Source organism: Salmo salar, chromosome 19, assembly GCF_965601325.2.
Source record: "Salmo salar chromosome 19, fSalSal1, whole genome shotgun sequence".
Taxonomy (NCBI): Eukaryota; Metazoa; Chordata; class Actinopteri; order Salmoniformes; family Salmonidae; genus Salmo; species Salmo salar.
This window is the reverse complement of record NC_138309.1, coordinates 71,324,686-71,349,619: the sequence shown is the minus strand read 5'-3', so window position 1 is coordinate 71,349,619 and position 24,934 is coordinate 71,324,686. Positions and strand designations below refer to the sequence as shown.

The window sequence follows — 24,934 nt, the reverse complement described above, 5'->3', positions numbered from 1 at the left end:
CACTCTGACCTCCGCCTGACGTCAATGCTGCCCCGAAAAACAAAGCCTTCTCTATGATCCTTCCGTATGCCTTGCTCGTCTCCTCCAATCACAGCCAACCTCCGCTGACGCTGGGTAGGGGTACATCTTCACTCATAACTTTTTCTCACAGTGTTTTAGGGGGGGCCAGGTTGTGACTGTGTTGTTCAATCTCTTTTTAACAAAGTGGAATCAAAGTGTGCTGAGACAGACACTGAAGCCTAACCCATCGGGCATTGGAACGGCCCCAAGCACAATGCTCAGACCCCCCCCTTCTCCTTCCTTCTTTCCCTAAAAAGCCTCCACAACACCCCTCCAAAAGTGGGCCGGGGGCCAGCGCTCTACAGCGTAAGCGTACACAGAGAAGTGCTGGTGCTGATCCAAACCAGAACGCTGTAGTTAAAAGGCCTCAACCGTCCCCTATTTTTTTCTCTTCCCCCACTCTTCCGCCTCTCTTTTTTAATATTCCGGTTTTGAATTCTTAGAAAAAACACCAGGAGAAAATTCAACCGAGCTGCCAGAACAGTTTTTACTTTGCTTCAAACAGCTTATTACCACCAGAAACAGTTTTTTTTCCCCTTCTCTCCATTTTCCTCTCCTTACAGAGTTCCTAGATTACATATTTAATGGATTTCAGGCAATTATAGTCGGTGCAAAGTGGGGGAGTTGAACCCACTGTGAGGCACGGTGCGTGTTTAAAATTTTAACAAGATATGGAAGCCTTCAGCCTGTGACACACACACAGAGCCCATCTCCCATCAGGTCCCTAACCCAGTCCAGATGGGAGCATTCCATAATGGATGAGTCCAGCTGACTCGCTCCTTGGGGCCTGACTACCTGAGAGATGCCGGTTACAGGAGGAATGTTAGGAATTCCTCTTCCCTGGAGCGCCTAAAAGGCCTGGGAGAGATAGGCTTACAAACATCACACACACATATACACATTCCCAGCACACACACTCCCAGACTTACTACATATACAGGAATGCTACAGTACAGCTGAGATCTCATTGCAAATTTGAACTAATGAAACTAACAGATTTAGTAACACTGTGCACACAACACACACAAATTTAGGAGTATAGTAACTTTGGTCATGACGACATTTGACCTGATGGTCGAAAGTCCAAGCCATGTCCTTCAGATCCACAACAGTGTTATTATATAACAATGCAGGTAAAAACAACCCCAAAAAACGACAACCTATTTGCTGAGTTCACATATTGCCTCAATGCCCCCACTACAGAAGACAACGGTCACGGCCTCTCCTGCCCTGTTCCCACACTGTCCCACAATACTATGCCCATACTCACTTATCTGCTCTCCGTCCACCCCCACGTCCTCCGATCGCTCTGTGTCGTCCTCATCGTCCCCAGACGAGATGGCATCTGTAGAGATGACCACGGTTAATTCCTACTATCTCTGCCACCTCTCAACACGCTCCAGCCATACACATACACTGCTACACACGCATGCACACCCACATGTACACACACACACTGCAGCACATACATGCACTGATGTGTTTAGGTGAGGTGGCAGAATCAGGTGATGTAATATTGACGTTTACACTGTTCACAAAATCACTAATCATATGCAATCAAGAACAGCATGAGAGTCACTGACGTTTGTAAGAAAAGTTGAATAACTACAACTACATGACCATTCCACAACCCTTCCATGGCCATTCCCCAAATACCACCCTATTAAAAAAGCATCACAACTGCAAAAGATCAGGGATGTAGTAGGCTGGACACATTACATTTTTAACAATGCTTTTTTCTGATAAAAACTAGTTCATTGCATCAGCCGTGGAGCCCAGTTTCATAATATTACCATATGTCCCAGCTGCTTGCCATAGGTTTGAAGTAATCATGAAAAAACAGGCCTTATTTTGGGGCATTTTTCACCCTGCCAGCTTCTATATTAGTTATATTGAGCCCCGTGGCACCAACTCGCCTTCCGAACGTTCTATTCCCAGCCTACTGTTACAATGCCTGCTTTGCTATTGTTGGCAATGAGACCTGCCCACGTTGCTGGTAGTTAAAATGTAAACAACAACAAAAAATTACTCTGAGGTCGTCCCATTGTTTCAAATCGGGAAATATAGATATGTCTGTCCATTTCGCCAAATATCTCGTAATGTGTATATTTCGATTTTTTTTAAATTGGACAACATTTTAATCAGGATAATCTCCTCTTTCTAATTATGTAAGGCTGGGCAGTGTATTCCGTTGTCATCAAACGCTAGACCAGAAAGTCAGAAGTTGCAATTTATTCCCGACATCCTCATTATGCAGACATAAGCACACTTGACACTTTTGAGGTGCGGATGTTTACTTTCTACACAACTTGGTATTTTTCAGTTTCGTCATAAGAACAGATTTTAGTAGTAAAAATAAAAAGGTGGCGCAGTGGTCTAAGGCACTGCATTGCAATTCTAGCTGTGCCACTAGAGATTCTGGGTTTGAGTCCAGGCTCTGTCGCAGCCAGCCGTGACCGGGAGACCCACTGGGCGGAGCACAATTGGCCCAGCGTCCTCCGGGTTAGGGGAGGGTTTGGCCGGCAGTGATGTCCTTATCCCATCATGCACTAGTGACTCCTGTGGCGGGCCGGGCGCAGTGCACGCTGACACGGTCGCCAGGTGTACGGTGTTTCCTCCGACACATTGGTGCGGCCGGATTCCGGGTTAAGTGGGCATTGTGTCAAGAAGCAGTGCGGCTTGGTTGGGTTGTGATTCGGAGGACGCACGGCTCTTGACCTTCGCCTTTCCCGAGTCCATACGGGAGTTGCAGCAATGAGACAACACAGCAACTACCAACTGGATAAAACGAAATTGGGGAGAAAAAAAAGAAAAGAAATATAAAAAGATATGTGTGAGAATGTTTTAAACTGTACCTATCTCGGAATATGTTTGTTTGTAATGATGTACAGTACTGACATAGTCAATATCTTTTCCATTATTTATTTATTTCTGTCACACCCTGATCAGTTTCACCTGTCATTGTTGTTGTCTCCACCCCCTCCAGGTGTCGCTTGTTTTCCCCAGTGTATTTCTCCGTGTGTTTCCTGTCTCTCTGTGCCAGTTCATCTTGCATGTTTAGTCAAATCAACCAGCGTGGTTTTCCCATACTCCTTTTTCTAGTCTCTTTTTGATAGGCAGGGGTCAAAACCGGGAGGACTGACTCTGGACTTCTTTCCCGCCTGCCTGATCATCCTGCCTGGCCTGACCTTGATTCTGCCTGCCCTTCAGTACCTTTTGGACTCTGTACTGGTTTTGACCCTTTTGACTGTCCACGACCACTCTTGCCTTCCCCTATTGGATTAATAAATATTGTACGACTCCAACCATCTGCCTACTGTGTCTGCATCTGGGTCTCGCCTTGTGTCATGATAATTTCAAAATAGTATTTTCTGTATAAAAAAACACGCCCATCATCATATTTCCCAACATGCTCTATTACAGGTTGATTTTAAGAATTGTTTGCTTCAATATCTGTGTTTTTGCATGTATATTGATTGGTTGATAAATAACATACAGTACCAGTCCAAAGTTTAGACAAACCTACTCATTCAAGGGTTTTTCTTTATTTTCACTATTTTCTACATTGTAGAATAATAGTGACGACATCAAAACTATGAAATAACACATATAGAATCATGTAGTAACCAAAAGAGTGTTAAACAAATCAAAATGTATTTTATATTTGAGATTCTTCAAAGTAGCCACCCTTTGCCTTGATGCCAGCTTTGCACAATCTTGGCATTCTCTTAACCAGCTTCATGAGGTCGTCACCTGGAATGCATTTCAATTAACAGATGTGCCTTGTTAATTTGTGGAATGTATTTCCTTTTTATTGCGTTTGAGCCAATCAGTTGCATTGTGACAAGGTTGGGGTGGTATACAGAAGATAGCCCTATGTGGTAAAAGACCAAGTCCATATTATGGCAAGAACAGCTCAAATAAGCAAAGAGAAACGACAGTCCATCATTACTTTAAGACATGAAGGTCAGTCAATACGGAAAATGTCAAGAACTTTGAAAGTTTCTTCAAGTGCAGTCGCAAAAACCATCAAACGCTATGATGAAACTGGCTCTCATGAGAACCGCCACAGGAAAGGAAGACACAGAGTCACGTCTGCTGCAGAGGATAAGTTCATTAGAGTTACCAGCCTCAGAAATTGCAGCCCTAATTAATGCTTCACATAGTTCAAGTAACAGACATAACTCAACATCAACTGTTCAGAGGAGACTGCGTGAATCAGGCATTCATGGTCGAATTACTGCAAAGAAACCACTACTAAAGGACACCAATAAGAAGAAGAGACTTGCTTGGGCCAAGAAACATGAGCAATGGACATGAGACCGGTGGAAGTCCAAATTTGAGATTTTTGGTTCCAACCGCCATGTCTTTGTAAGACGCAGAGTAGGTGAACGAATGATCTCCGCATGCGTGGTTCCCACCGTGAAGCCTGGAGAAGGAGGTGTGGGGGTGCTTTGCTGGTGACACTGTCTGTGATTTATTTAGAATTCAAGGCACACTTAACCAGCATGGTTACCACAGCATTATGTACCGATGAGCCATCCCATCTGGTTTGCACTTCGTGGGACTATCATTTGTTTTTCAACAGGACAGTGACCCAAAACACACCTCCAGGCTGTGTAAGGGTTATTTGACATAGAAGGAGAGTGATAGAGTGCTGCATCAGATGAACTTTCCTACACAATCATCCGACCTGAACCCAATTGAGATGGTTTGGGATGAGTTGGACCGCAGAGTCAAGGAAAAGCAGCCAACAAGTGCTCAGCATATGTGGGAACTCCTTCAAGATTGTTTGAAAAGCATTCCTCATAAAGCTGGTTGATAGAATGCCAAGAGTGTGCAAAGCTGTCATCAAGTCAACTTTGAAGAATCTCAAATATGAAATATATTTTGATTTGTTTAACACTTTTTTGGTTACGACATGATTCCATATGTGTTATTTCATAGTTTATTTTTCTACAATGTAGAAAATAGTAAAAATAAAGAAAAACCATTGAATGAGTAGGTGTGTCCAAACTTATGACTGGCATTGTATATTTTGAAAAACTAATCCAATTTGTTAGTAGTTGGACTTAATATACCAGCGAAATGGTTCCAGTTTTAATGATTTAGGTAGCATCAATAATCAATTTGGAGGGTTGAATACCGGGAAACAGGTTAGCAAGATTTACCGCCCAAACCCACTCCCTTTTCCCAGGATAAATAACTGCGAGAAACTGGTAAATTATTATAAATTATTTCTATCAACAGCATGACTTGAAATGGAACTGCTAAATTATGTGATGTCTAAATCTGGCTTCTCTATGGCCTTCTCTCTGCTATCTGCATGATCAATCATCAACAATCAGGGTGGGGACAGACAGCGTATCTCAGTAGGAGCATAGCTCACAATGCATGTAACTTTTTTTCTTGTGACAGGGGGCTGTAGTGGAGCAGGTTGAGAGCTTCAAGTTCCTTGGTGTCCACATCACCAACAAACTAGAATTGTCCAAACACACCAAGACAGTCGTGAAGAGGGCACAACAAAGCCTATTCCCCCTCAGGAAACTAAAACGATTTGGCATGGATCCTCAGATCCTCAAGAGGTTCTACAGCTGCAACATCGAGAGCATCCTGACTGGTTGCATCACTGCCTGGTACGGCAATTGCTCGGCCTCCGACCGCAAGGCACTACAGAGAGAGGGTAGTGCGTAAGGCCCAGTACATCTCTGAGGCTAAGCTGCCTGCCATCCAGGACCTCTACGCCAGGCGGTGTCAGAGGAAGGCCCTAAAAATTGTCAAAGACCCCAGCCACCCCAGTAATAGACTGTTCTCTCTACCGCATGGCAAGCGGTACAAGAGTGTGAAGTCTTGGACAAAAAGGCTTCTCAACAGTTTTTACCCCCAAGCCATAAGACTCCTGAACAGGTAATCAAATGGCTACCTGGACTATTTGCACTGTGTGCCCACCCCAACCCCTCTTTTACACTGCTGCTACTCTCTGTTTATCATATATGCATAGTCACTTTAAATATACATACTACTTCAGTTGGGCCACTGCCCCCACACATTGGCTAACCGGGCTATCTGCATTGTGTCCCACCACCCACCAACCCCTCTTTTACGCTACTGCTACTCTCTGTTTATCATACATGCATAGTCACTTTAATCATATCTACATGTACATACTACCTCAAATCAGCCCGACTAACCAGTGCCTGTATATAGCCTTGCTACTATTATTTTTCACTGTCTTTTTTACTGTCGTTTTTATTTCTTACTTACATATTGTTCACCTAATACCTTTTTTGCACTGTTGTAAGTAAGCATTTCACTGTAATGTCTACACCTGTTGTATTCGGCGCAAGTGACAAATAAACATTGATTTGATTTGCTGCAGCATAGCCTATGCTACAGCCATATAAGTACTGAATGCATGTCTAATTTACACATTCATCTGGCTTTCGGGGTCACCTTATTTTTTTTATTGTAAAGAAAAAAATGTAAATTGCAGCTGCAGAGTTTTAAAACAGCTTATCACTCAAATATCGTTGCTTTAAATCAGTGCATACGTCAGCACTACATATCCTAGCCTATCTCTTTTAGGTAACTAATTCAATGCAGTATTAGTTGTAGCCTATATTTAGCTTATGAATGATGGGCTATGCATAAGCTTCTAACTTATAGCCTTTGTCTGTTGCGCAATAGTCACCTGCGCTCCGCTGGGCTCCTTAAAAAACGCTCCTTAGCTCTTGCTGTAAACATTTTTATATTTTTTGCATTTCTTATAATATTCTTTTCAAAGAGGGATACATGCTCTTGTTTGCTGAATGTTAAATATAGCAGCCAATTGAACTCAGAGAGTTTGAATAAAGAGAGAACGCGCGCGATGGCGGTAGGCTATAACAGTGTAACATTGGAAAGCTGCCGCGGTCATCCCCTTTGATACTCTAGACCCAAATTGTTACAGACCTATATCTATCCTACCCTGCCTTTCTAAGGTCTTCGGAAGCCAAGTTAACAAACAGATCACCGACCATTTCGAATTCCACCGTACCTTCTCCGGTATGCAATCTGGTTTCCGAGCTGGTCATGGGTGCACCTCAACCACGCTCAAGGCCCTAAATGATATCATAACCGCCATCGATAAGAGACAATACTGTGCAGCTGTATTCATCAACGTGGCCAAGGCTTTCGACTCTGTCAATCACCACATTCTTATCGGCAGACTCAACAGCCTTGGTTTCTCAAATGACTGCCTCGCCTGGTTCACCAACTACTTCTCAGACAGAGTTCAGTGTGTCAAATCGGAGGGCCTGTTGTCCAGACCTCTGGGCATTCTCTATGGGGGTACCACAGGGTTCAATTCTCGGGTCGACTCTTTTCTCTGTACACATCAATGATGTCGCTCTTGCTGCTGGTGATTCTCTGATCCACTTCTACGCAGACGACACCATTCTGTATACTTCTGGCCCTTCTTTGGACACTGTGTTAACTAACCTCCAGACGAGCTTCAATGCCATACAACTCTCCTTCCGTGGCCTCCAACTGCTCTTAAATGCAAGTAAAACTAAATATATGCTCTTCAACCGATCGCTGCCCGCACCTGCCCGCCCGTCCAGCATCACTGCTCTGGACAACTGCAAATACCTAGGTGTCTGGTTAGACTGTAAACTCTCCTTCCAGACTCACATTAAGCATCTCCAATCCAAAATCAAATCTAGAATTGGCTTCCTATTTCGCAACAAAGCATCCTTCACTCATGCTGCCAAACATACCCTTGTAAAACTGACTATGCTACCGATCCTTGACTTCGGAAATGTCATTTACAAAATAGCCTCCAACACTCTACTCAACAAATTGGATGCAGTCTATCACAGTGCCATCCGTTATGTCACCAAAGCCCCATATACTACCCACCACTGCGACCTGTATGCTCTCGTTGGCTGGCCCTCGCTACATATTCGTCACCAAACCCACTGGTTGCAGGTCATCTATAAGTCTTTGCTAGGTAAAGCCCTACCTTATCTCAGCTCACTGGTCACCATAGCAGCACCCACCCGTAGCACGTGCTCCAGAAGATATATTTCACTGATCACCCCCAAAGTCAATTCCTACTTTGGCCGCCTTTCCTTCCAGTTCTCTGCTGCCAATTACTGGAACGAATTGCAAAAATCACTGAAGCTGGAGACTCATATCTCCCTCTCTAACTTTAAGCACCAGCTGTCAGAACAGCTCACAGATCACTGCACCTGTACATAGCCCATCTGCTCCTTTGCACCCCAGTATCTCAACTTGCACATTCATCTTCTACACATGATCACTCCAGTGTTTAACTGCTAAATTGTAATTATTTTGCCACTATGGCCTATTTATTGCCCTACCTCCCTTATTTGCACACACTAAATATAGACTTTTGTATTGTGTTATTGATTGTATGTTTGTTTATTCCATGTGTAACTCTGTGTTGTTGTTTGTATTCGCACTGCTTTGCTTAATCTTCGCCAGGTCGCAATTGTAAATGAGAACTTGTTCTCAACTAGCCTACCTGGTTAAACAAAGGTGAAATAACAAATAAATACAAATAAAATGTCTTTAATGTAGGGCTCATAAAATGTCTAATGTAGGGCTCATAAAATGTCTTTAATGTAGGGCTCAGGTAGTATCAGGCTTGAAATGTCATGCTGATCAAAGCTCATAATGTGACTAACATAATGTGACTGTAAACCAGGAGTTTCCATCCGCTGTGTTAGGACATAATTAGGCCCTGAAAGAAAGGCCTTATGATATACTGTATCTAATGTATCGTCATGAAAAAAATATGCAAATAATGCTAGAACCGTTCATGGAGGGTTCTAAGAAGAACCTATAGAGGATAAAAGGGTTCTTGGTAGAATTCTTTGTAGAGGGTTCTACGAAGAACCCTTTATAGAGAATCCTAGCTATTACACTTTACAGAGAGTTCTATGAAGAACCCTTCATATAGGATTTTAGGTAGAACCTTCGGCAAAGGGTTCTACCTAGCACCAAAAAGGTTCCCCCATGGAGACAAACTGAAGAACCCTATATGGTTCTACTTAGCATTTTTTTTTCTAAGAGTGTAGGACCTACACTATGACCAACCCTACCTTTGTCTGTCCCTGTCCTGCCCTTGCAGGCTGGTTGGCTGGCTCGTTTCTCCCAGCCCTGGGTTATTGGTTGCTCCCTGCCCTGACTGGCTGGTTACCCTGTCCTGCTTCCTGCCTGGCTCCCTGACTCACCTGTGACGTTCACTATGAAGCAGAGTGTGTCGCTGCCCTGAGGGCCCACGGTGCTGCAAGCGTACAGGCCCGAGTCCTTGGGCGAGGCGTCGCGGATCTGCAGCACCTCCCGCTCTATCAGGGTGCGGTTGTTGACCCCCAGAGAGGAACCATCCTTAGTCCAGGTGATGGTCCCCATCTCCCCGGGCAGAGGGCAGTTGAGCTTCAGCAATTCCCCCGGGTGCACCGAGCACACGGTGGGCTTAGATATTTGGTATTTGGTCGGAGGCTCTGCAGAGCAAAGAAAAGGGGGGGAGGCCAAGGAGGGGTGTGCACAGAAAGGAGGGAAGAAGACAGGGAGAAAGGCGGAAGAGGAAGAAACAAGCAATAGTGTAAGAAATATTTTTTTTAAACACCACATAACCCCATGGATGCACTTAAATCAACGTAAAGCCAAGAGGAGTGATACAGAGAGAGAGGAGGCACAAATTGTTTAATCTTAAAACCATATATTAACATGACAACCCTCATTCAGGACATACCCTAAACATTATCTTTAGTGTTGGGTTGTGTTTTCATGTGTAAAGCATGCAGTTATGGCCCAAAGCAGAGGGTAGAGAGTGGACAGTGGCATGGAGGTGGAGGCAGAGCCTGTGAGAATAACAACCAATCATTGTGGCCAGACAGATAAACAGACCCCCTCACTTTCAGCACAAATACCAGCCAGTGTGAGTATAGCAGAGAAAGGACAGGTACCTCAAAAACAACAAGATATACACTGAATAAAAATATAAACGCAACATGTAAAGTGTTGGTCCCATGTTTAATGAGCTGAAATAAAAGATCCCAGAAATTATCCATACGAACAAAAAGCAAATTTCTCTAAAATGTTGTGCACAAATTTGTTTACATCCCTGTTAGTGAGTATTTCTCCTTTGCCAAGATAATCCATCCACCTGACAGGTGTGGCATATCAAGAAGCTGATTAAACAGCATGCTCATTACACAGGTGCACCTTGTGCTCTGGAAAATAAAATGCCACTCTAAAATGTGCAGTTTTGTCACAACACAATGCCACAGATGTCTCAAGTTTTGAGGGAACAAGAAATTGCCATGCTGACTGCAGGAATGTCCACCAGCAGCTGTTGCCAGATAATTGAGTGTTCATTTCTCTACCATAAGCCACCTCCAATGTCATTTTAGAGAATTTGGCAGTACGTCCAACCGGCCTCGCAACCGCAGATCACGTGTAACCACTCCAGCCCAGGACATCCACATCTGGCTTCTTCATGCAGAATTGTCTGAGACCAGCCACTCAGACAGCTGATGAAACTGTAGGTTTAAAACCGAAGAATTTCTGCACAAACTGTCAGAAACAGTCTCAGGGAAGACTGCGTGCTAATCGTCTTCACCAGGGTCGTGACCTGACTGCAGTTTGGCATCGTAACCGACTTCAGTGAGCAAATGCTCACCTTCGATGGCCACTGGCATGCTGGAGAAGTGTGCTCTTCACAGATGAATCCCGGTTTCAACTGTACCAGGCAGATGGCAGACAGCGTGTACTGTATGATGTTGTGCAGTTTGCTGATGTCAATGTTGTGAACAGAGTGCCCCATGGTGGCGGTGGGGTTATGGTATTGACAGCAATTTGAATGCACAGAGAAACCGTGGCGAGATCCTCAGGCCCATTTTTCGTGCCATTTATCTGCCGCCATCACCTCATGTTTCAGCAAGATAATGCATGGCCCCATGTCACAAGGATCTGTACACAATTTCTGGAAGCTAAAAATATCCCAGTTCTTTCATGGCCTGCCTACTCAACAACGTGTACGACAGCATGTTCCAGTTACCGAACAATATCCAGCAACTTCGCACAGCCACTGAAGAGGAGTGGGACAACATTCCACAGGCCACAATCAACAGCCTGATCAACTCTATGCGAAGGAGATGTGTCGAGCTGCTTGAGGCAAATGGTGGTCACACCAGATACTGACTGGTTTTCTGATCCACGCCCCTACCTTTTTTTAAAGGTATCTGTGGCCAACAGATGCATATCTGTATTCCCAGTCATGTGAAATCCATAGATTAGGGCCTAATGATTTCTTTTTTAAATTGACTGATTTCCTTATATGAACTGTAACTGAGTAAAATCTTTGAAATTGTTGCATGTTGCGTTTATATTTTTGTTCAGTGTATTTTTTCAATCCCCTACACCCATCAGAAAGAAAATCCAGACAGGAAAGGGTGAAAGCTGTTTTAGAGGGAGCACTCATTTTTCTTTTCTTCCTGTCTTGTTTTTGGACAGCGAGACAGAAGACAAAACCTTGACCTAACCAAAGGTCTAACTACTCTGTTTTCCAGCCCTCTCTCTCTCTCTCTAAAAACATGGTAAATCTAGTCTCTAACCTCTGCCTTGATTTGACGCACTCAGTCTACAGATTTCAACACTCAGTAAAACCCTTCATTACAAAAATAAACCTTGGCAGAGGTGCAAGATTTTTGGATTGTTTATTGCAATATTGTGTGTGTGCTTGTTTTCCATAAAATAAATATTGTACGTGGCTAACCTGTCTTAGACAGTCCACATTTGGCTGACTGTACAGTAATAATTAGAGGCATAGTACAGAGGCACTCCCAACCGTTCCTGTATCTCAGCACACCTCCCTAAGTACATTCCACCTTCATTGTGTGTGTTACATTAACTCCCACCCCTGAGCAGGAAGAGAAAGTTAATTCCACTTGCAGGCAGCCGGCCATGCCAGAACGTGTGTGCTCTAAGCGCTCCCCCCGGGCACATTGCCCCACACAGGTATAGTTCCAGTACTGTGATATTTTTTTCATCTTTCCTTTACTCCGGAAATAATTAAGCCATCCCTCTCCACCCACCACCCACTATGCATGGTCTGAGGAGGAGTGTGTGTGTTGATTGATGGGGGCTATATTCACCACCTTTGTTTTTTTCCCTACATAGTTTTCCATACTACTTTAATTGCATTGTTATTGACTCTGCGTTTCCCTCCATTGTGTGATCAAAGCCTGTGGAAAGAGCTGTTCCTGTTGCCTTCCACTAGGCCTGATACAGGCGCTCAGTTCGGGAGCTAGGCCTCTCTATCAACACAGGTGAGAGAGAAGGGGTGTACAGAAAGCTAATATACACAGAACTGAGAGGGGATGGCCATATACTATGACAGGCACCATCCATCACACACATAGAATGGGGGGTGGGGCAGGACATTGTTAAATAACTCCAAATGGGGAACACTTGGAAAGATATGCTTAAGTGTTACTTTGAGGTGTTGTATCTCTCTTCTAAGCTGTGTGTACATCTGTCCATCTTCATCAATGTCTCTCCTCTCTCATTCTTCTCTTTCACCTCCTTTTCCTCCTCCCATGACTCTGTTGACCTGACCCTGACCCATCCCTAAACCTGTTGACACCTTCAGGATTCCCAAATATTCATGGGAACCATGGGGCCAATCACACTTACACCTCGAAACACACGCACTCCAAATTCACTAACCATAACCCACACAGCAGATTGTGGCCATGGACTTTGTTACAATGCAGCATCTCAGTGGAGGTTGAGGGTTTGAAAACCACCACTGCAGACTTTTCAGCTCATCCTCCTCCTTCTACACCACAGGAGGATGTGTTCTGATATGAACTCATTCTACTCCTAGACACCTCTCTCCATTCCTACCACAGTCAGCTCTCCCTCCCATTCTCCCCATCAAAAAAATATAAAACACATTACAAATATTTTGCTGCGTTTTGTAAATGCAGATCAAAAATGCTTCTTATTGTAATTTCTGCACAGCATCAAACAAATGTTTTGCTTCAGTTGCACTTCTCCACTCGGATGAGAATTCACGAATGGGCATTCTATCAAAACACAGCGCTCTGACTGATGTGTAGCTACTTCTCTTGTACTTTTCTTGGTGTAGTCAGCCTACTTTTCTCTGGTAAAATGCAAGATTAACTTTAAGCAAAACATTAGGAAATGTAGCTGGTTACATTCTTTCTATGATAAACATTAGAAATATGATGGCCATGCATCGTTTTTTCATTGTCTCATTTACTTGTGTGGCTGTCAGCCAAATAGGGTTGCACTTCTGTTGTCATCTGATGACAATGAAGCTATTTTCTGCCAAATGTGTTGCACTAATGTATTTTCTGTGAAGGAAAACTATAGTTGCACATCCCTGATAACTCTATTGAAGCAAAAAAAACACTTGACTTTCAATATAAAACGCTTTCTCCTGTTGTGCTATTTACAAACATACTATGACTAGCTCAACTGCTCTGGGGAACTACAGTAAGCTTCATAATGCAAAATAATGTGATAGGTGAAATGAAGAACACAATCTGCTTTATCTCCTAACGTATTGCACAAGTTGACTGCAGGTATTTAGCTACAAATATAAACATGTATTGAAAAACATTGCAAAGGTATTGACGGTACTGTAAAACCATCCCATGGCTATTTCCAAATACCCCGGTATACGGTATACCGCCCAAGCTTACTACCAGCCTACCTGTCAAGAGATGAGTCTCAACTAAACCCTGCCTACACAACCTGTTGACATGTTGAGGTTTGACATTTTTCTGACTCTTGCCATTTGATAACTCCAGTGAAACTGTGTCGGATTCCAGACGTCATTCATATTTGGATATGAACATGATCAAATAGCTATATCCTATGTTCTCTCTGTTATCATTTCAGCAAGCTAGCTAGCTTTCAATTAATTATCTAAATTGCACATCTATATATCAATGCATTATCTAAACTACGGGTGCAAATCCGCCATAGAAATAGAAAGAATATAAACTCTGGTAATATGGATAACCTAACTATTGAACGGTTTGGAGCATGTATACCAATTTGCCTAAAACTTTAGTGGTCAAAACCTTTCATCTTGGGGGGAACGGGGTTCTAAAATGCAATACTAACACACAATTTTACCATTTACATGACAAAGCGGTGCAGGTTTCTCAAAGCAACTTTTGAGGATTTTACATTTTGTGGTCATCATCTTCAAAGTTGTTTCCGCGGGTCACTAAAAGCTAAATTAACATGACACAAGCTGAATTAAATGTAAAAGGATTTGAATATAGAAAGATTGGTATACGCTCAGTGCTCCGTTAACATTTCACAGAGATACGCTTGTTTTTGTGAGACATTAAAGCGTATACTAAAATATGAAAATACTAAGTAATGTCTCATATACCCATCTTATCTCTATATTGTTTTAAGTCCTACGGATTCGAGAACAAAGATGACGAGTTCATCGGGAAAGTGAGCCTGTCAGTTAGCAAGTAGCCTTAATTCTTTAACAGAATCCAGCCTAGCTGACGAGATGAAATTTTCCAGATTTTTTCCCAACTTTTTTCTCTGGCCTCCATTGATTTGATCACCCTAATTCTGGCCATCCTACAAGGGTAAAAACTCCAATAACTTTTGAACGGATTATGATAGAGACATGAGGTTTTGACCATTGGTTTTCTTAGAGGATTAACATATTTGCCCACTTTCGGGTGGCAAAGTCTAACGATGATTTTCATTAAGGTCCATGACTGATATAATGGAGCCGGAGGAGATGGCTGCCATTTTACGGGCTCTTAACCAATTGTGCTATTGTGCTACTCATTTCTACCAGCATGTTAAATGTGCAACCAGAGGAAAAAAAACAACCTCTAGACCACCTTTACTCCACACACAGAGACGCATACAAAGCTCTCCCTCGTCCTCCATTTGGCAAATTTGACGATAATTCTATCCTCCTGATTCCTGCTTACAAGCAAAAACTAAAGCAGGAAGCACCAGTGACTCGGTCAATAAAAAAGTGGTCAGATGATGAAGATGCTAAGCTACAGGACTGTTTTGCTAGCACAATCCGGAATATGATCCGGGATTCTTCATTGAGGAGTACACCACATCAGTCACTGGCTTCATCAATAAGTGCATCGATGATGTTGTCCCCACAGTGACGGTACGTACATACCCCAACCAGAAGGTTGAATCGTACTACACTGGCTCCGACGCTAGTCGGTTGTGGCAGAGCTTGCAAACTATTACAGACCACAAAGGGAAGCACAGCCGTGAGCTGCCGAGTGACATGACCCTACCAGACAAGCTAAATTTATTCTATGCTCGCATCGAGGCAAGCAACACTGAGGCATGCATGAGAGCATCTGCTGTTCCAGACGACTCATGCATCAGCTGTTCTGGACAACTGTGCGATCACGTACTCTGTAGCCGATGTGATTAAGACCTTTAAATAGCTCAATATTCACAAGGCCGCTGGGCCAGACTGATTACCAGGACTTGTACTCAGAGGATGCACTGACGAACTGGCAAGTGTCTTCACTGACATTTTCAACCTGTCCCTGACTGAGTCTGTAATACCAACATGTTTCAAGCAGACCACCATAGTCCTGGTGCCCAAGCACACTAAGGTAACCTGCCTAAATGACTACTGACCCGTAGCACTCACGTCTGTAGCCATGAAGTGCATTGAAAGGCTGGTCATGGCTCACATCAACACCATTATCCCAGAAACCCCAGACCCACCCAAATTTGCATACCGGCACAACAGATCCACAGATGATGCAACTACTATTGCACTCCACACTAACCTTTCCCACCTGGACAAAAGGAACACCTATGTGAGAATGCTATTCATTGACTACAGCTCAGCGTTCAACACCATAGTGCCCTCAAAGCTCATCACTAAGCTAAGGACCCTGGGACTAAACCCCTCCCTCTGAAACTGGATCCTGGACTTCCTGACGGGCCACCCCCCAGGTGGTAAGGGTAGGCAACAACACATCCGCCACGCTGATCCTCAACACGGGGGCCCCTCAGGGGTGTGCCCTCAGACGAACCCCTCCTGTACTCCCTGTTCACCTATGACTGTATGGCCAGGCACGACTACAACACCATCATTAAGTTTGCAGATGACACAAGAGCGGAAGGCCTGATCACCAACAACGATGAGACAGCCTATAGGGAAGAGGTCAGAGACCTAGCTGTGTGGTGCCAGGATAACAACCTCTCCCTCAATGTGATCAAGACAAAGGAGATGGTTGTGGACTACAGGAAAAGGAGGACTGAGCACGCCCCCATTCTCATCGACGGGGCTGTAGTGGAGCAGGTTGAGAGCTTCAAGTTCCTTGGTGACCACATCACCAACAAACTAGAATTGTCTAAACACACCAACACAGTGATGAAGAGGGCACAATAAAGCCTATTCCCCCCCAGGAGACTGAAAAGATTTAGCATGGGTCCTCAGATCCTCAAAAAGTTATACAGCTGCACCATCGAGAGCATCCTGACTGGTTGCCTCACTGCCTGGTATGGCAACTGCTTGGCCTCTGACCGCAAGGCACTACAGAGCGTAGTGCGTACGACCCAGTACATCACTGGGGCCAAGCTTCCTGCCACCAGGACCTCTATACCAGGCAGTGTCAGAGGAAAGCCCTAAAAATGGTCAAAGACTCCAGCCACCCTAGTCATAGACTGTTCTCTCTGCTACCGAACAGCAAGCGGTACCGGAGTGCCAAGTCTAGGTCCAAAAGGTTTCTTAACAGCTTCTACCCCCAAGTCATAAGACTCCTGAACAGCTAATCAAATAGCTACCCAGACCATTCACATTGTCCCCCCTCTTTTACACTGCTGCTACTATCTGGTTATTATCTACGCATAGTCACTTTAACTCTACCTACATGTACATATTACCTCAACTACCTCAACTAACCTGTGACCCCGCACATTGACTCTGTACCGGTACCCCCTGTATATAGCCTTGCTACTGTTATTTTACTGCTGTTCTTTAATTAGTTATTTTTATTTTTTACTTATCACTTATTTTTCTTAAAACTGCAGGGCTTGTAAGTAAGCAATTCACTGTAAAGTCTACACCAGTTATATTCAGCGTATGTGACAAATAACATTTGATTTGATTTGACAGACAGTTATATGTGGGTATGATACCCATATATCGGAGGTAGCTAAATGTGGGTATAACTGGATTATATGTTATGACCCCTATGCTGGTAATTAATGAACATTTTAAAATCATTACCATGTTCTGTTATGATCTCCACCTGGCACAGCCAGAAGAGGACTGGCCACCCCTCATAGCCTGGCTCATCTCTAGGTTTCTTCCTAGGTTTTGGCCTTTCTAGGGAGTTTTTCCTAGCCACCATGCCTCTACACCTGCATTGCTTGCTGTTTGGGGTTTTAGGCTGGGTTTCTGTACAGCACTTTGAGATATCAGCGGATGTAAGAAGGGCTATATAAATAAATTTGATTTGACTTGCATAGTGGAGTCTTTTGTTTAGATATGTAGCTAGCTAGCTAGCTAAACAATTAACCATAATGTCATGATTATGTGTAATGTCCTGACCAGTAAAGGGGTCTATTTGTTATTGTAGTTTGGTCAGGACGTGGCAGAGGGTATTTGTTTTCATGGTTTTGTGTATGTGTTAGAGGGATATTTTGTGTAGTGTTTCTGGGGTTTATTGGTGTAAGTGTCGATGTAGAGGGGGTAGTTCATTTAGGTGGTTCGGGGGTGTGTGTATTGTAGAGGGGTATTTGATTTATGTGTTCCGGGGTGTTGGGTATGTTCTTGTGTTCGTTGTCAGGGTTGATTGTTTGTTATGAGGTTCTGTGTTTTTCCCTCTTGGAGTTACATTGTATTGTTTTTGGGCTGCGTCCCTGGTGAACATTCTTTTAAGGGTGGTGCCTTTATTTTTGCACACCCTGCACTCCGTCCTTTGCATATTTTTCCGTGTGAATATTTTATTAAAACTTTATTCCCGGAATCATCTGTCTCCTGCGCCTGACTCCACCTCTTCTGATTCCTCAAGCCACCCGTTGTGACATTATGCATGAATCTGCAGGTAGCTTACCAACCAGGTTCAATGTTTGAACTTGAAATGAAAACAACTTTGACAAAATTAGAAACGTGTAATATCTGAAAATATAGCTAGATAGACTATCTTACCCGTATACATGGATGGACGCTTCTCCCTCTCTGTCACGGATGCCATGGTTGCCCTTAGTTTGAAGATGCAATCCGGAGACAGGTGTTTTATACAGCCTTCTGTGTGTTCTCTTTTCGACTCCCTCTGTATATTTGCAATCAAAGGCCAGACTTTTCTCCATCTCCTTAGCTATCATACTCTAATTCCACTAGGCCTTCCACTAATTTCAAAACTATGTCCTCCAGAAAGTGGAGAACAACACTTTGATATAAAAAAAAGCCATGTTAGAAAGGATTACCTACAAATACTGAGCAGCTCATGTTATAGACAGAAGCGTGCTACATGGCAGACCAATCCAAACTCATCTCTCGGTATGTCCAGCCCATTCATTATCTCAGCCAATCATGGCTAGCGGAAGGTTCCTGCCTTTTTCCATGGCTAAACCAACTAGGCTCGTAATTGAACAATTGTATTAGTATTTACAGATGGCATACAAGTTTGTTATTAAGGCACATGTTCCAGAAGGCATTTCTGCCAAAAAATGCATTTTGATAAAAAAAAAAATGTACGTTCAAATGGCTCTCCTGTGAAGTAGTGACGCGCAACATACAGTTTCCTGAAACGAGTCACATGTATGCATTTTGGGGTATCTCGAGCCAGAATGGACAGTATTGGGATGTGCTCAATTATCACATGGTACCCTAGATGATATCTACAACAGATTTCACACAGAACAAGGAGATCCATTGGGGAAGTTTCTTAGATATATAGAGTCATCATAGATGTTGTCAATAATCTGTCCCAGTAGCCTATTTTCAAGATGGCCGCCATTCAAGTCAATGGGAAGGAACTGCATTGATTGAGCACAGCCATAACTGAATAAATAATTGGTGTAATAAGACAAGTATGTCAGTTATATGCATTTAGCTAAATATGACCAGAATAGTGGTAAAAAATATGCCCCAAAAAGTATTGTATCTGTTTCAAATATATTACATAAAAAATTGACATTTTCTACAAGCATTCACTGATGTCTATTTATTAAAATGAAATGCAATATGAATCTATAAAAATGGTATTGACATCAACAAATACCCAGTACATTGCACCCTATATGAAATCCCATAGGAATGCATCTAGCAAAGATGCACAGGTAACACATTTTCTGAAAATGCCTTCATAATGAGTGCATACTTTACATAAAGATAGGAAAAGTCTAAACAATGATGTTTAGTTATTGCTGATTTAACCATAGGGTACACATTTTCCAATATAGCCACCAACCAGCTCCATTGGTTTTGACTGGATTGGTCTGACATTGCCACAACTCTTTCAATAATAGGTGGAATATGACTAATGATAATTAAAACATTAAAGTTATGCAAATAACAACCAATTTTACTAGGTTTGCAAAATATATTATATTTATAAAATATTAGCAAAATGATTCCAAAAAGTGCCCCCCAAAATATATTTTCAAGCAATAAGAAATTATCTATATTATTCATAAATTTGTCAACCAGCCTTTGGCTACAAAATGATTAGTTAACATATTTCATTTAATCACTAGTAAGGTTAGAGAGGTTAGAGCTGTTGTGGCGACCGTATAACCACCACACCGCCATTCATGATTCATTGAGTCACGGTAACCTCCTATTATGCACTCTGGACATGCATTGGTAGTACCCAACTCACTAACGACCACTAACTAACCACTCTGACATCAAGGCAAAGGCAATCTTCTTGGGTATGACGCTACAAGCTTGGCACACTTGTATTTGGGGAGTTTCTCCCATTCTTCTCTGCAGATCCTCTCAAGGTCTGTCAGATTCGATGCGGAGCGTCGCTGGATATCTATTTGAGGGGCTCTCCAGAGATGTTAGATCGGGTTCAAGTCTGGGCTCTGGCTGGGCCACTCAAGGAGACTTGTCCCGAAGCCACTCCTGAATTGTCTTGGCTGTGTGCTTAGGATCATTGTCCTGCTGGAAGGTGAACCTTCACCCCAGTCTGAGGTCCTCAGCGCTCTGGAGCAGGTTTTCATCAAGGATCTGTACTTTGCGCCGTTCATCTTTGCCTTGATCTCAAGTCCCTGGCGCTGAAAAACATCCCCACAGTATGATGCTGCCACCACCATGCTTCACCGTATGGATGGTGCCAGGTTTCCTCCAAACGTGACACTTGACAATTAGGCCAAAGAGTTCAATCTTGTTTCTCATGGTCTGAGAGTCTTTAGGTGCCTTTTGGCAAAGTCCAAGTGGGCTGTCGTGCCTTTTACTGAGGTGTGGCTTCCATCTGGCCACTCTACAATAAAGGCCTGATTGGTAGAGTGATGCAGAGGTGGTTGTCCTTCTGGAAGGCTCTCCCATCTCCACAGAGGAACTCAAGAGCTCTGTCAGAGTGACCATTGGGTTCTTGGTTACCTCCCTGAAAAAGGCCCTTCTCCCCCGATTGCTCAGATTTGGCCTGGCAGCCAGCTCTAGGAAGAGTATTGGTGGCTCCAAACTTCTTCCATTTAAGAATGATGAGGCCACTGTGTTCTTGGGGACCTTCAATGACAGTTTTTGGTACCCATCTGTGCCTCGACACAATCCTGTCTCGGGGCTCTACGGACAATTCCTTGGACCTCATGGCATGGTTTTTGCTCTGACATGCATTGTCAATTGTGGGAACTTATATAGACCAGAGATGCAAACTGGTGAGAGCCCAAATAGGTGACACTTCTTTCTTTGTTGCACCGAAACATGCAAAAATCCCTGCTAGGGGGAAATACAGGTTATAACTAATTAAACAACAAAGAATATGATCTACATGCTCAGTCTGCGTGTAAAATAAAAAGTGGTTAAAGTGAACCTAACTCACATCTAAAAAATGTAAAGAACACAATCCAATGTTATTTGTTGCCTAGACTTTACTTCAAATGACACTCAAGTATTGAGAAAAAACAATACACTATTATGGCAGTTAGCCATAATAGCCTTCATACAGTTGAAGTCGGAAGTTTACATACACTTAGGTTGGAATCATTAAAACTCGTTTTTCAACCACTCCACCAATGTCTTGTTAACAAACTATAGTTTTGGCAAGTCGGTTAGGACATCTACTTTGTGCATGACACAAGTCATTTTTGCAAAAATTGTTTACAGACAGATTATTTCACTTATAATTCACTGTATCACAATTCCAGTGGGTCAGAAGTTTAAATACACTAAGTTGACTGTGCCTGTGAACAGCTTGGAAAATTCCAGAAAATTATGTCATGGCTTTAGACGCTTTTGATAGGTTAATTGACATCATTTGAGTCAATTGGAGGTGTACCTGTGGATGTATTTCAAGGCCTACCTTCAAACTCAGTGCCTCTTTGCTTGACATCATGGGAAAATCTAAAGAAATCAGCCAAGACCTTAGAAAAAGAAATGTAGACCTCCACAAGTCTGGCTCATCCTTGGGAGTGATTTCCAAACGCCTAAAGATACCACGTTCATCTGTACAAACAAGAGTATGCAAGTATAAACGCCATGGGACCACGCAGCTGTCATACCGCTGAGGAAGGAGACGCATTCTGTCTCCTAGGGATGAACATACTATGGTGTGAAAAGTGCAAATCCATCCCAGAACAACAGCAAAGGATTTTGTGAAGATGCTGGAGGAAACAGCTACAAAAGTATCTATATCCACAGTAAAACGAGTCCTATATCGACATAACCTGAAAGGCCGCTCAGCGAGGAAGAAGCCACTGCTCCAAAACCGCCATAAAAAAGCCAGACTACGGTTTCCAACTGCACATGGGGACAAAGATCGTACTTTTTGGAGAAATGTCCTCTGGTCTGATGAAACAAAAATAGAACTGTTTGGCCATAATGACCATCTTTATGTTTGGAGGAAAAAGGGGGATGCTTGCAAGCCGAAGAACACCATCACAACCGTGAAGCACGGGGGTGGCAGCATCATGTTGTGGGGGTGCTTTGCTGCAGGAGGGACTGGTGCACTTCACAAAATAGATGGCATCATGAGGTAGGAAAATGATGTGGATATTTTGAAGCAACATCAAGACATAGGTCAGGATGTTAAAGCTTGGTTGCAAATGGGTCTTCCAAATGGACAATGACCTCAAGCATACTTCCAACATTGTGGCAAAATGGCTTAAGATCAAGATCAACACAACAAAAGCAACATCTTTGGGCTACACTGCACATTATTACATTGTACACTTTCTGCCTGTGGACGTCTGTTCTACAATGCGCCAGCAGAGCATGATACCCTTTGTTGGCATAATTGATCTCTTTCAGGCAGAGAGTACACGTGGCATATACCTTTTATCCACTGTATTGAAAAAATGAGAAAGAGGGAAAGTGTGTTGTGTTCCTTTCACCTCTATAGTGGCATCCAGCTTAAGCCAGGCCCAGCTCCAGCTACACTTGATCCCTGAATCCACGTGTTTAACAAGCAACGCCTCATTTTCACCTAATTCTCTTATTCCGAAAATTAACCACATACTGTGGAAGGAAAACATTAGTTCACAGATAGTAGTTAGTTTGTTAGCTTGTTAACAAGTCAACATTTCACAGATTGCCAGGGTCCAGTAAGCAACTAACGAGTTATAACTTGAGGAACAGCAAGGAGTCGTATACCAATTAATACTATAGCGAAATGGTTAGGGTACTAATGTTAGCTCATCTGATGTTGTAACATTAGCTAGCTGACTTTATTAGCCAGTAAAGTTGGCTAATGTTGCTCAACATTTCTCTGGCTAGCTAATGGAGTATTCAATCCAGCTAGCAAGATGACGTTACTTAATAAAGAAATTAGGCACATTTGGGCAGTCTTGGGCAATTTTGAACAGTCTAAAGCTTTGTAAATACACTGCTGCCATCTAGTGGCCAATATCTAAATTGTACCTGGGCTGGAATAATACATTATGGCCTTCGTCTTACATTTCAAAGATGACGGTACAAAACAATAAAAAAAAAACGTCTTTGTATTATCTTTTGCCAGATCTAATGTGTTATATTGTCCTACATTCCTTTCACATTTCCACAAACTTCAAAGTGTTTCCTTTCAAATGGTATCAAGTATATGCATATCCTTGCTTCAGGGCCTGAGCTACAGTCAGTTAGATTTGGGTATGTAATTTCAGGTGAAAATTGAAAAAAATGGGCGGATCCTTAAGAGGCTGCCAGTTGAGGACTTGTGAGGCATCGGTTTCTCAAACCAGACACTCTAATGTACTTGTCCTCTTGCTCAGTTGTGCACCGGGGCCTCCCACTCCTCTTTCTATTCTGGTTAGAGCCAGTTTGCGTTCTGTGAAGGGAATAGTACACAGCTTTGTATGAGATCTTCAGTTTCTTTGCAATTTCTCGCATGGAAAAGCCATAATTTCTCAGAACATGAATAGACTAACGAGTTTCAGAAGAAAGTTTTTTGTTTCTGGCCATTTTGAGCCTGTAATCGAACCCACAAATGCTGATGCTCCAGATACTCAACTAGTCTGAAGAAGGCCAGTTTTATTGCTTCTTTAAGCAGGACAACAGTTTTCTGCTGTGCTAACATAATTGGAAAAGGGTTTTCTAATGATAAATTAGCCTTTTAAAGTTATAGACTTAGATTAGCTAACACACCGTGCCATTGGAACACAGGAGTGATGGTTGCTGATAATGGGCCTCTGGATGCCTATGTAGATATTCCATTAAAAATCAGCCGTTTCCAGCTACAATAGTCATTTAAAACATTAACAATATCTACACTGTATTTCTGATCAATTTGATGTTATTTAAATGGACGAAAATTGCTTTTCTTTCAAAAACAAGGACATTTCTAAGTGAGCCTTTTAAAATGATCAACCTGGATTAGGTATCAAAATAAAGAAAGTTGCACACTCCATGTATAATCTCCCAGCAATTTAATGGGTATTAATAGTGCCTGCTAACATGAATTTCTTTTAACTAGGGAAAATGTGTCACTTCTCTTGCAAACAGAGTCAGGGTATATGCAGCAGTTTGGGCCGCCTGGCTCGTTGCGAACTGTGAAGACTATTTCTTCCTAACAAAGACAGCCGACTTTGTGTAATCCATGTGAAATGGCTAGCTAGTTAGCGGTGCGCGCTAATAGCATTTCAAACGTCACTCGCTCTGAGACTTGGAGTAGTTGTTCCTCTTCCTCTACATGGGTAACGCTGCATCGAGGGTGGCTGTTGTCGATGTGATCCTGGTTCGAGCCCAGGTAGGAGCGAGGAGAGGGACGGAAGCTATACTGTTACACTGGCAATACTAAAGTGCCAATAAGAACATCCAATAGTCAAAGGTATATGAAATACAAATCATATAGAGAGAAATAGTCCTATAATTCCTATAATAACTACAACCTAAAACTTCTTACCTGGGAATATTGAAGACTCATGTTAAAAGGAACCACCATATGTTCTCATGTTCTGAGCAAGGAACGTAAACGTTAGCTTTCTTACATGGCACATATTGCACTTTTACTTTCTTCTCCAACACTTTGTTTTTGCATTATTTAAACCAAATTGAACATGTTTCATTATTTATTTGAGGCTAAATAGATTTTATTGATGTGTTATATTAAGTTAAAATAATCAGTATCGGCTGTATAATCAGTATCGGGTCCTCCAACAATCGGTATCGGCGTTGAAAAATCATAATCGGTCGACCTCT

At 42.7% G+C, this 24,934-nt stretch overlaps 1 protein-coding gene across 8 annotated transcripts in view; it reads right to left on the bottom strand.

Annotated features, from left to right (window-relative positions):
* Positions 1 to 24,934, bottom strand: part of LOC106579428 (fibroblast growth factor receptor 2) — a 125,925-nt gene that overhangs the window by 82,395 nt on the left and 18,596 nt on the right. For 5 of the 8 annotated variants that reach the window (XM_014159332.3, XM_014159331.3, XM_014159329.3 and 2 more), the window contains 2 exons: positions 9,300 to 9,569; positions 1,331 to 1,405 (listed from right to left, as the gene is read on the bottom strand). The exons of 1 other annotated variant lie outside the window; for it this stretch is intronic. In XM_014159332.3, coding sequence (XP_014014807.1) covers positions 1,331 to 1,405; positions 9,300 to 9,569 — 345 coding nt within the window. The remainder of the gene's footprint in view (positions 1 to 1,330; positions 1,406 to 9,299; positions 9,570 to 24,934) is intronic. 2 more of the 8 variants (XM_014159333.3, XM_014159334.3) reach the window with 2 other exon arrangements.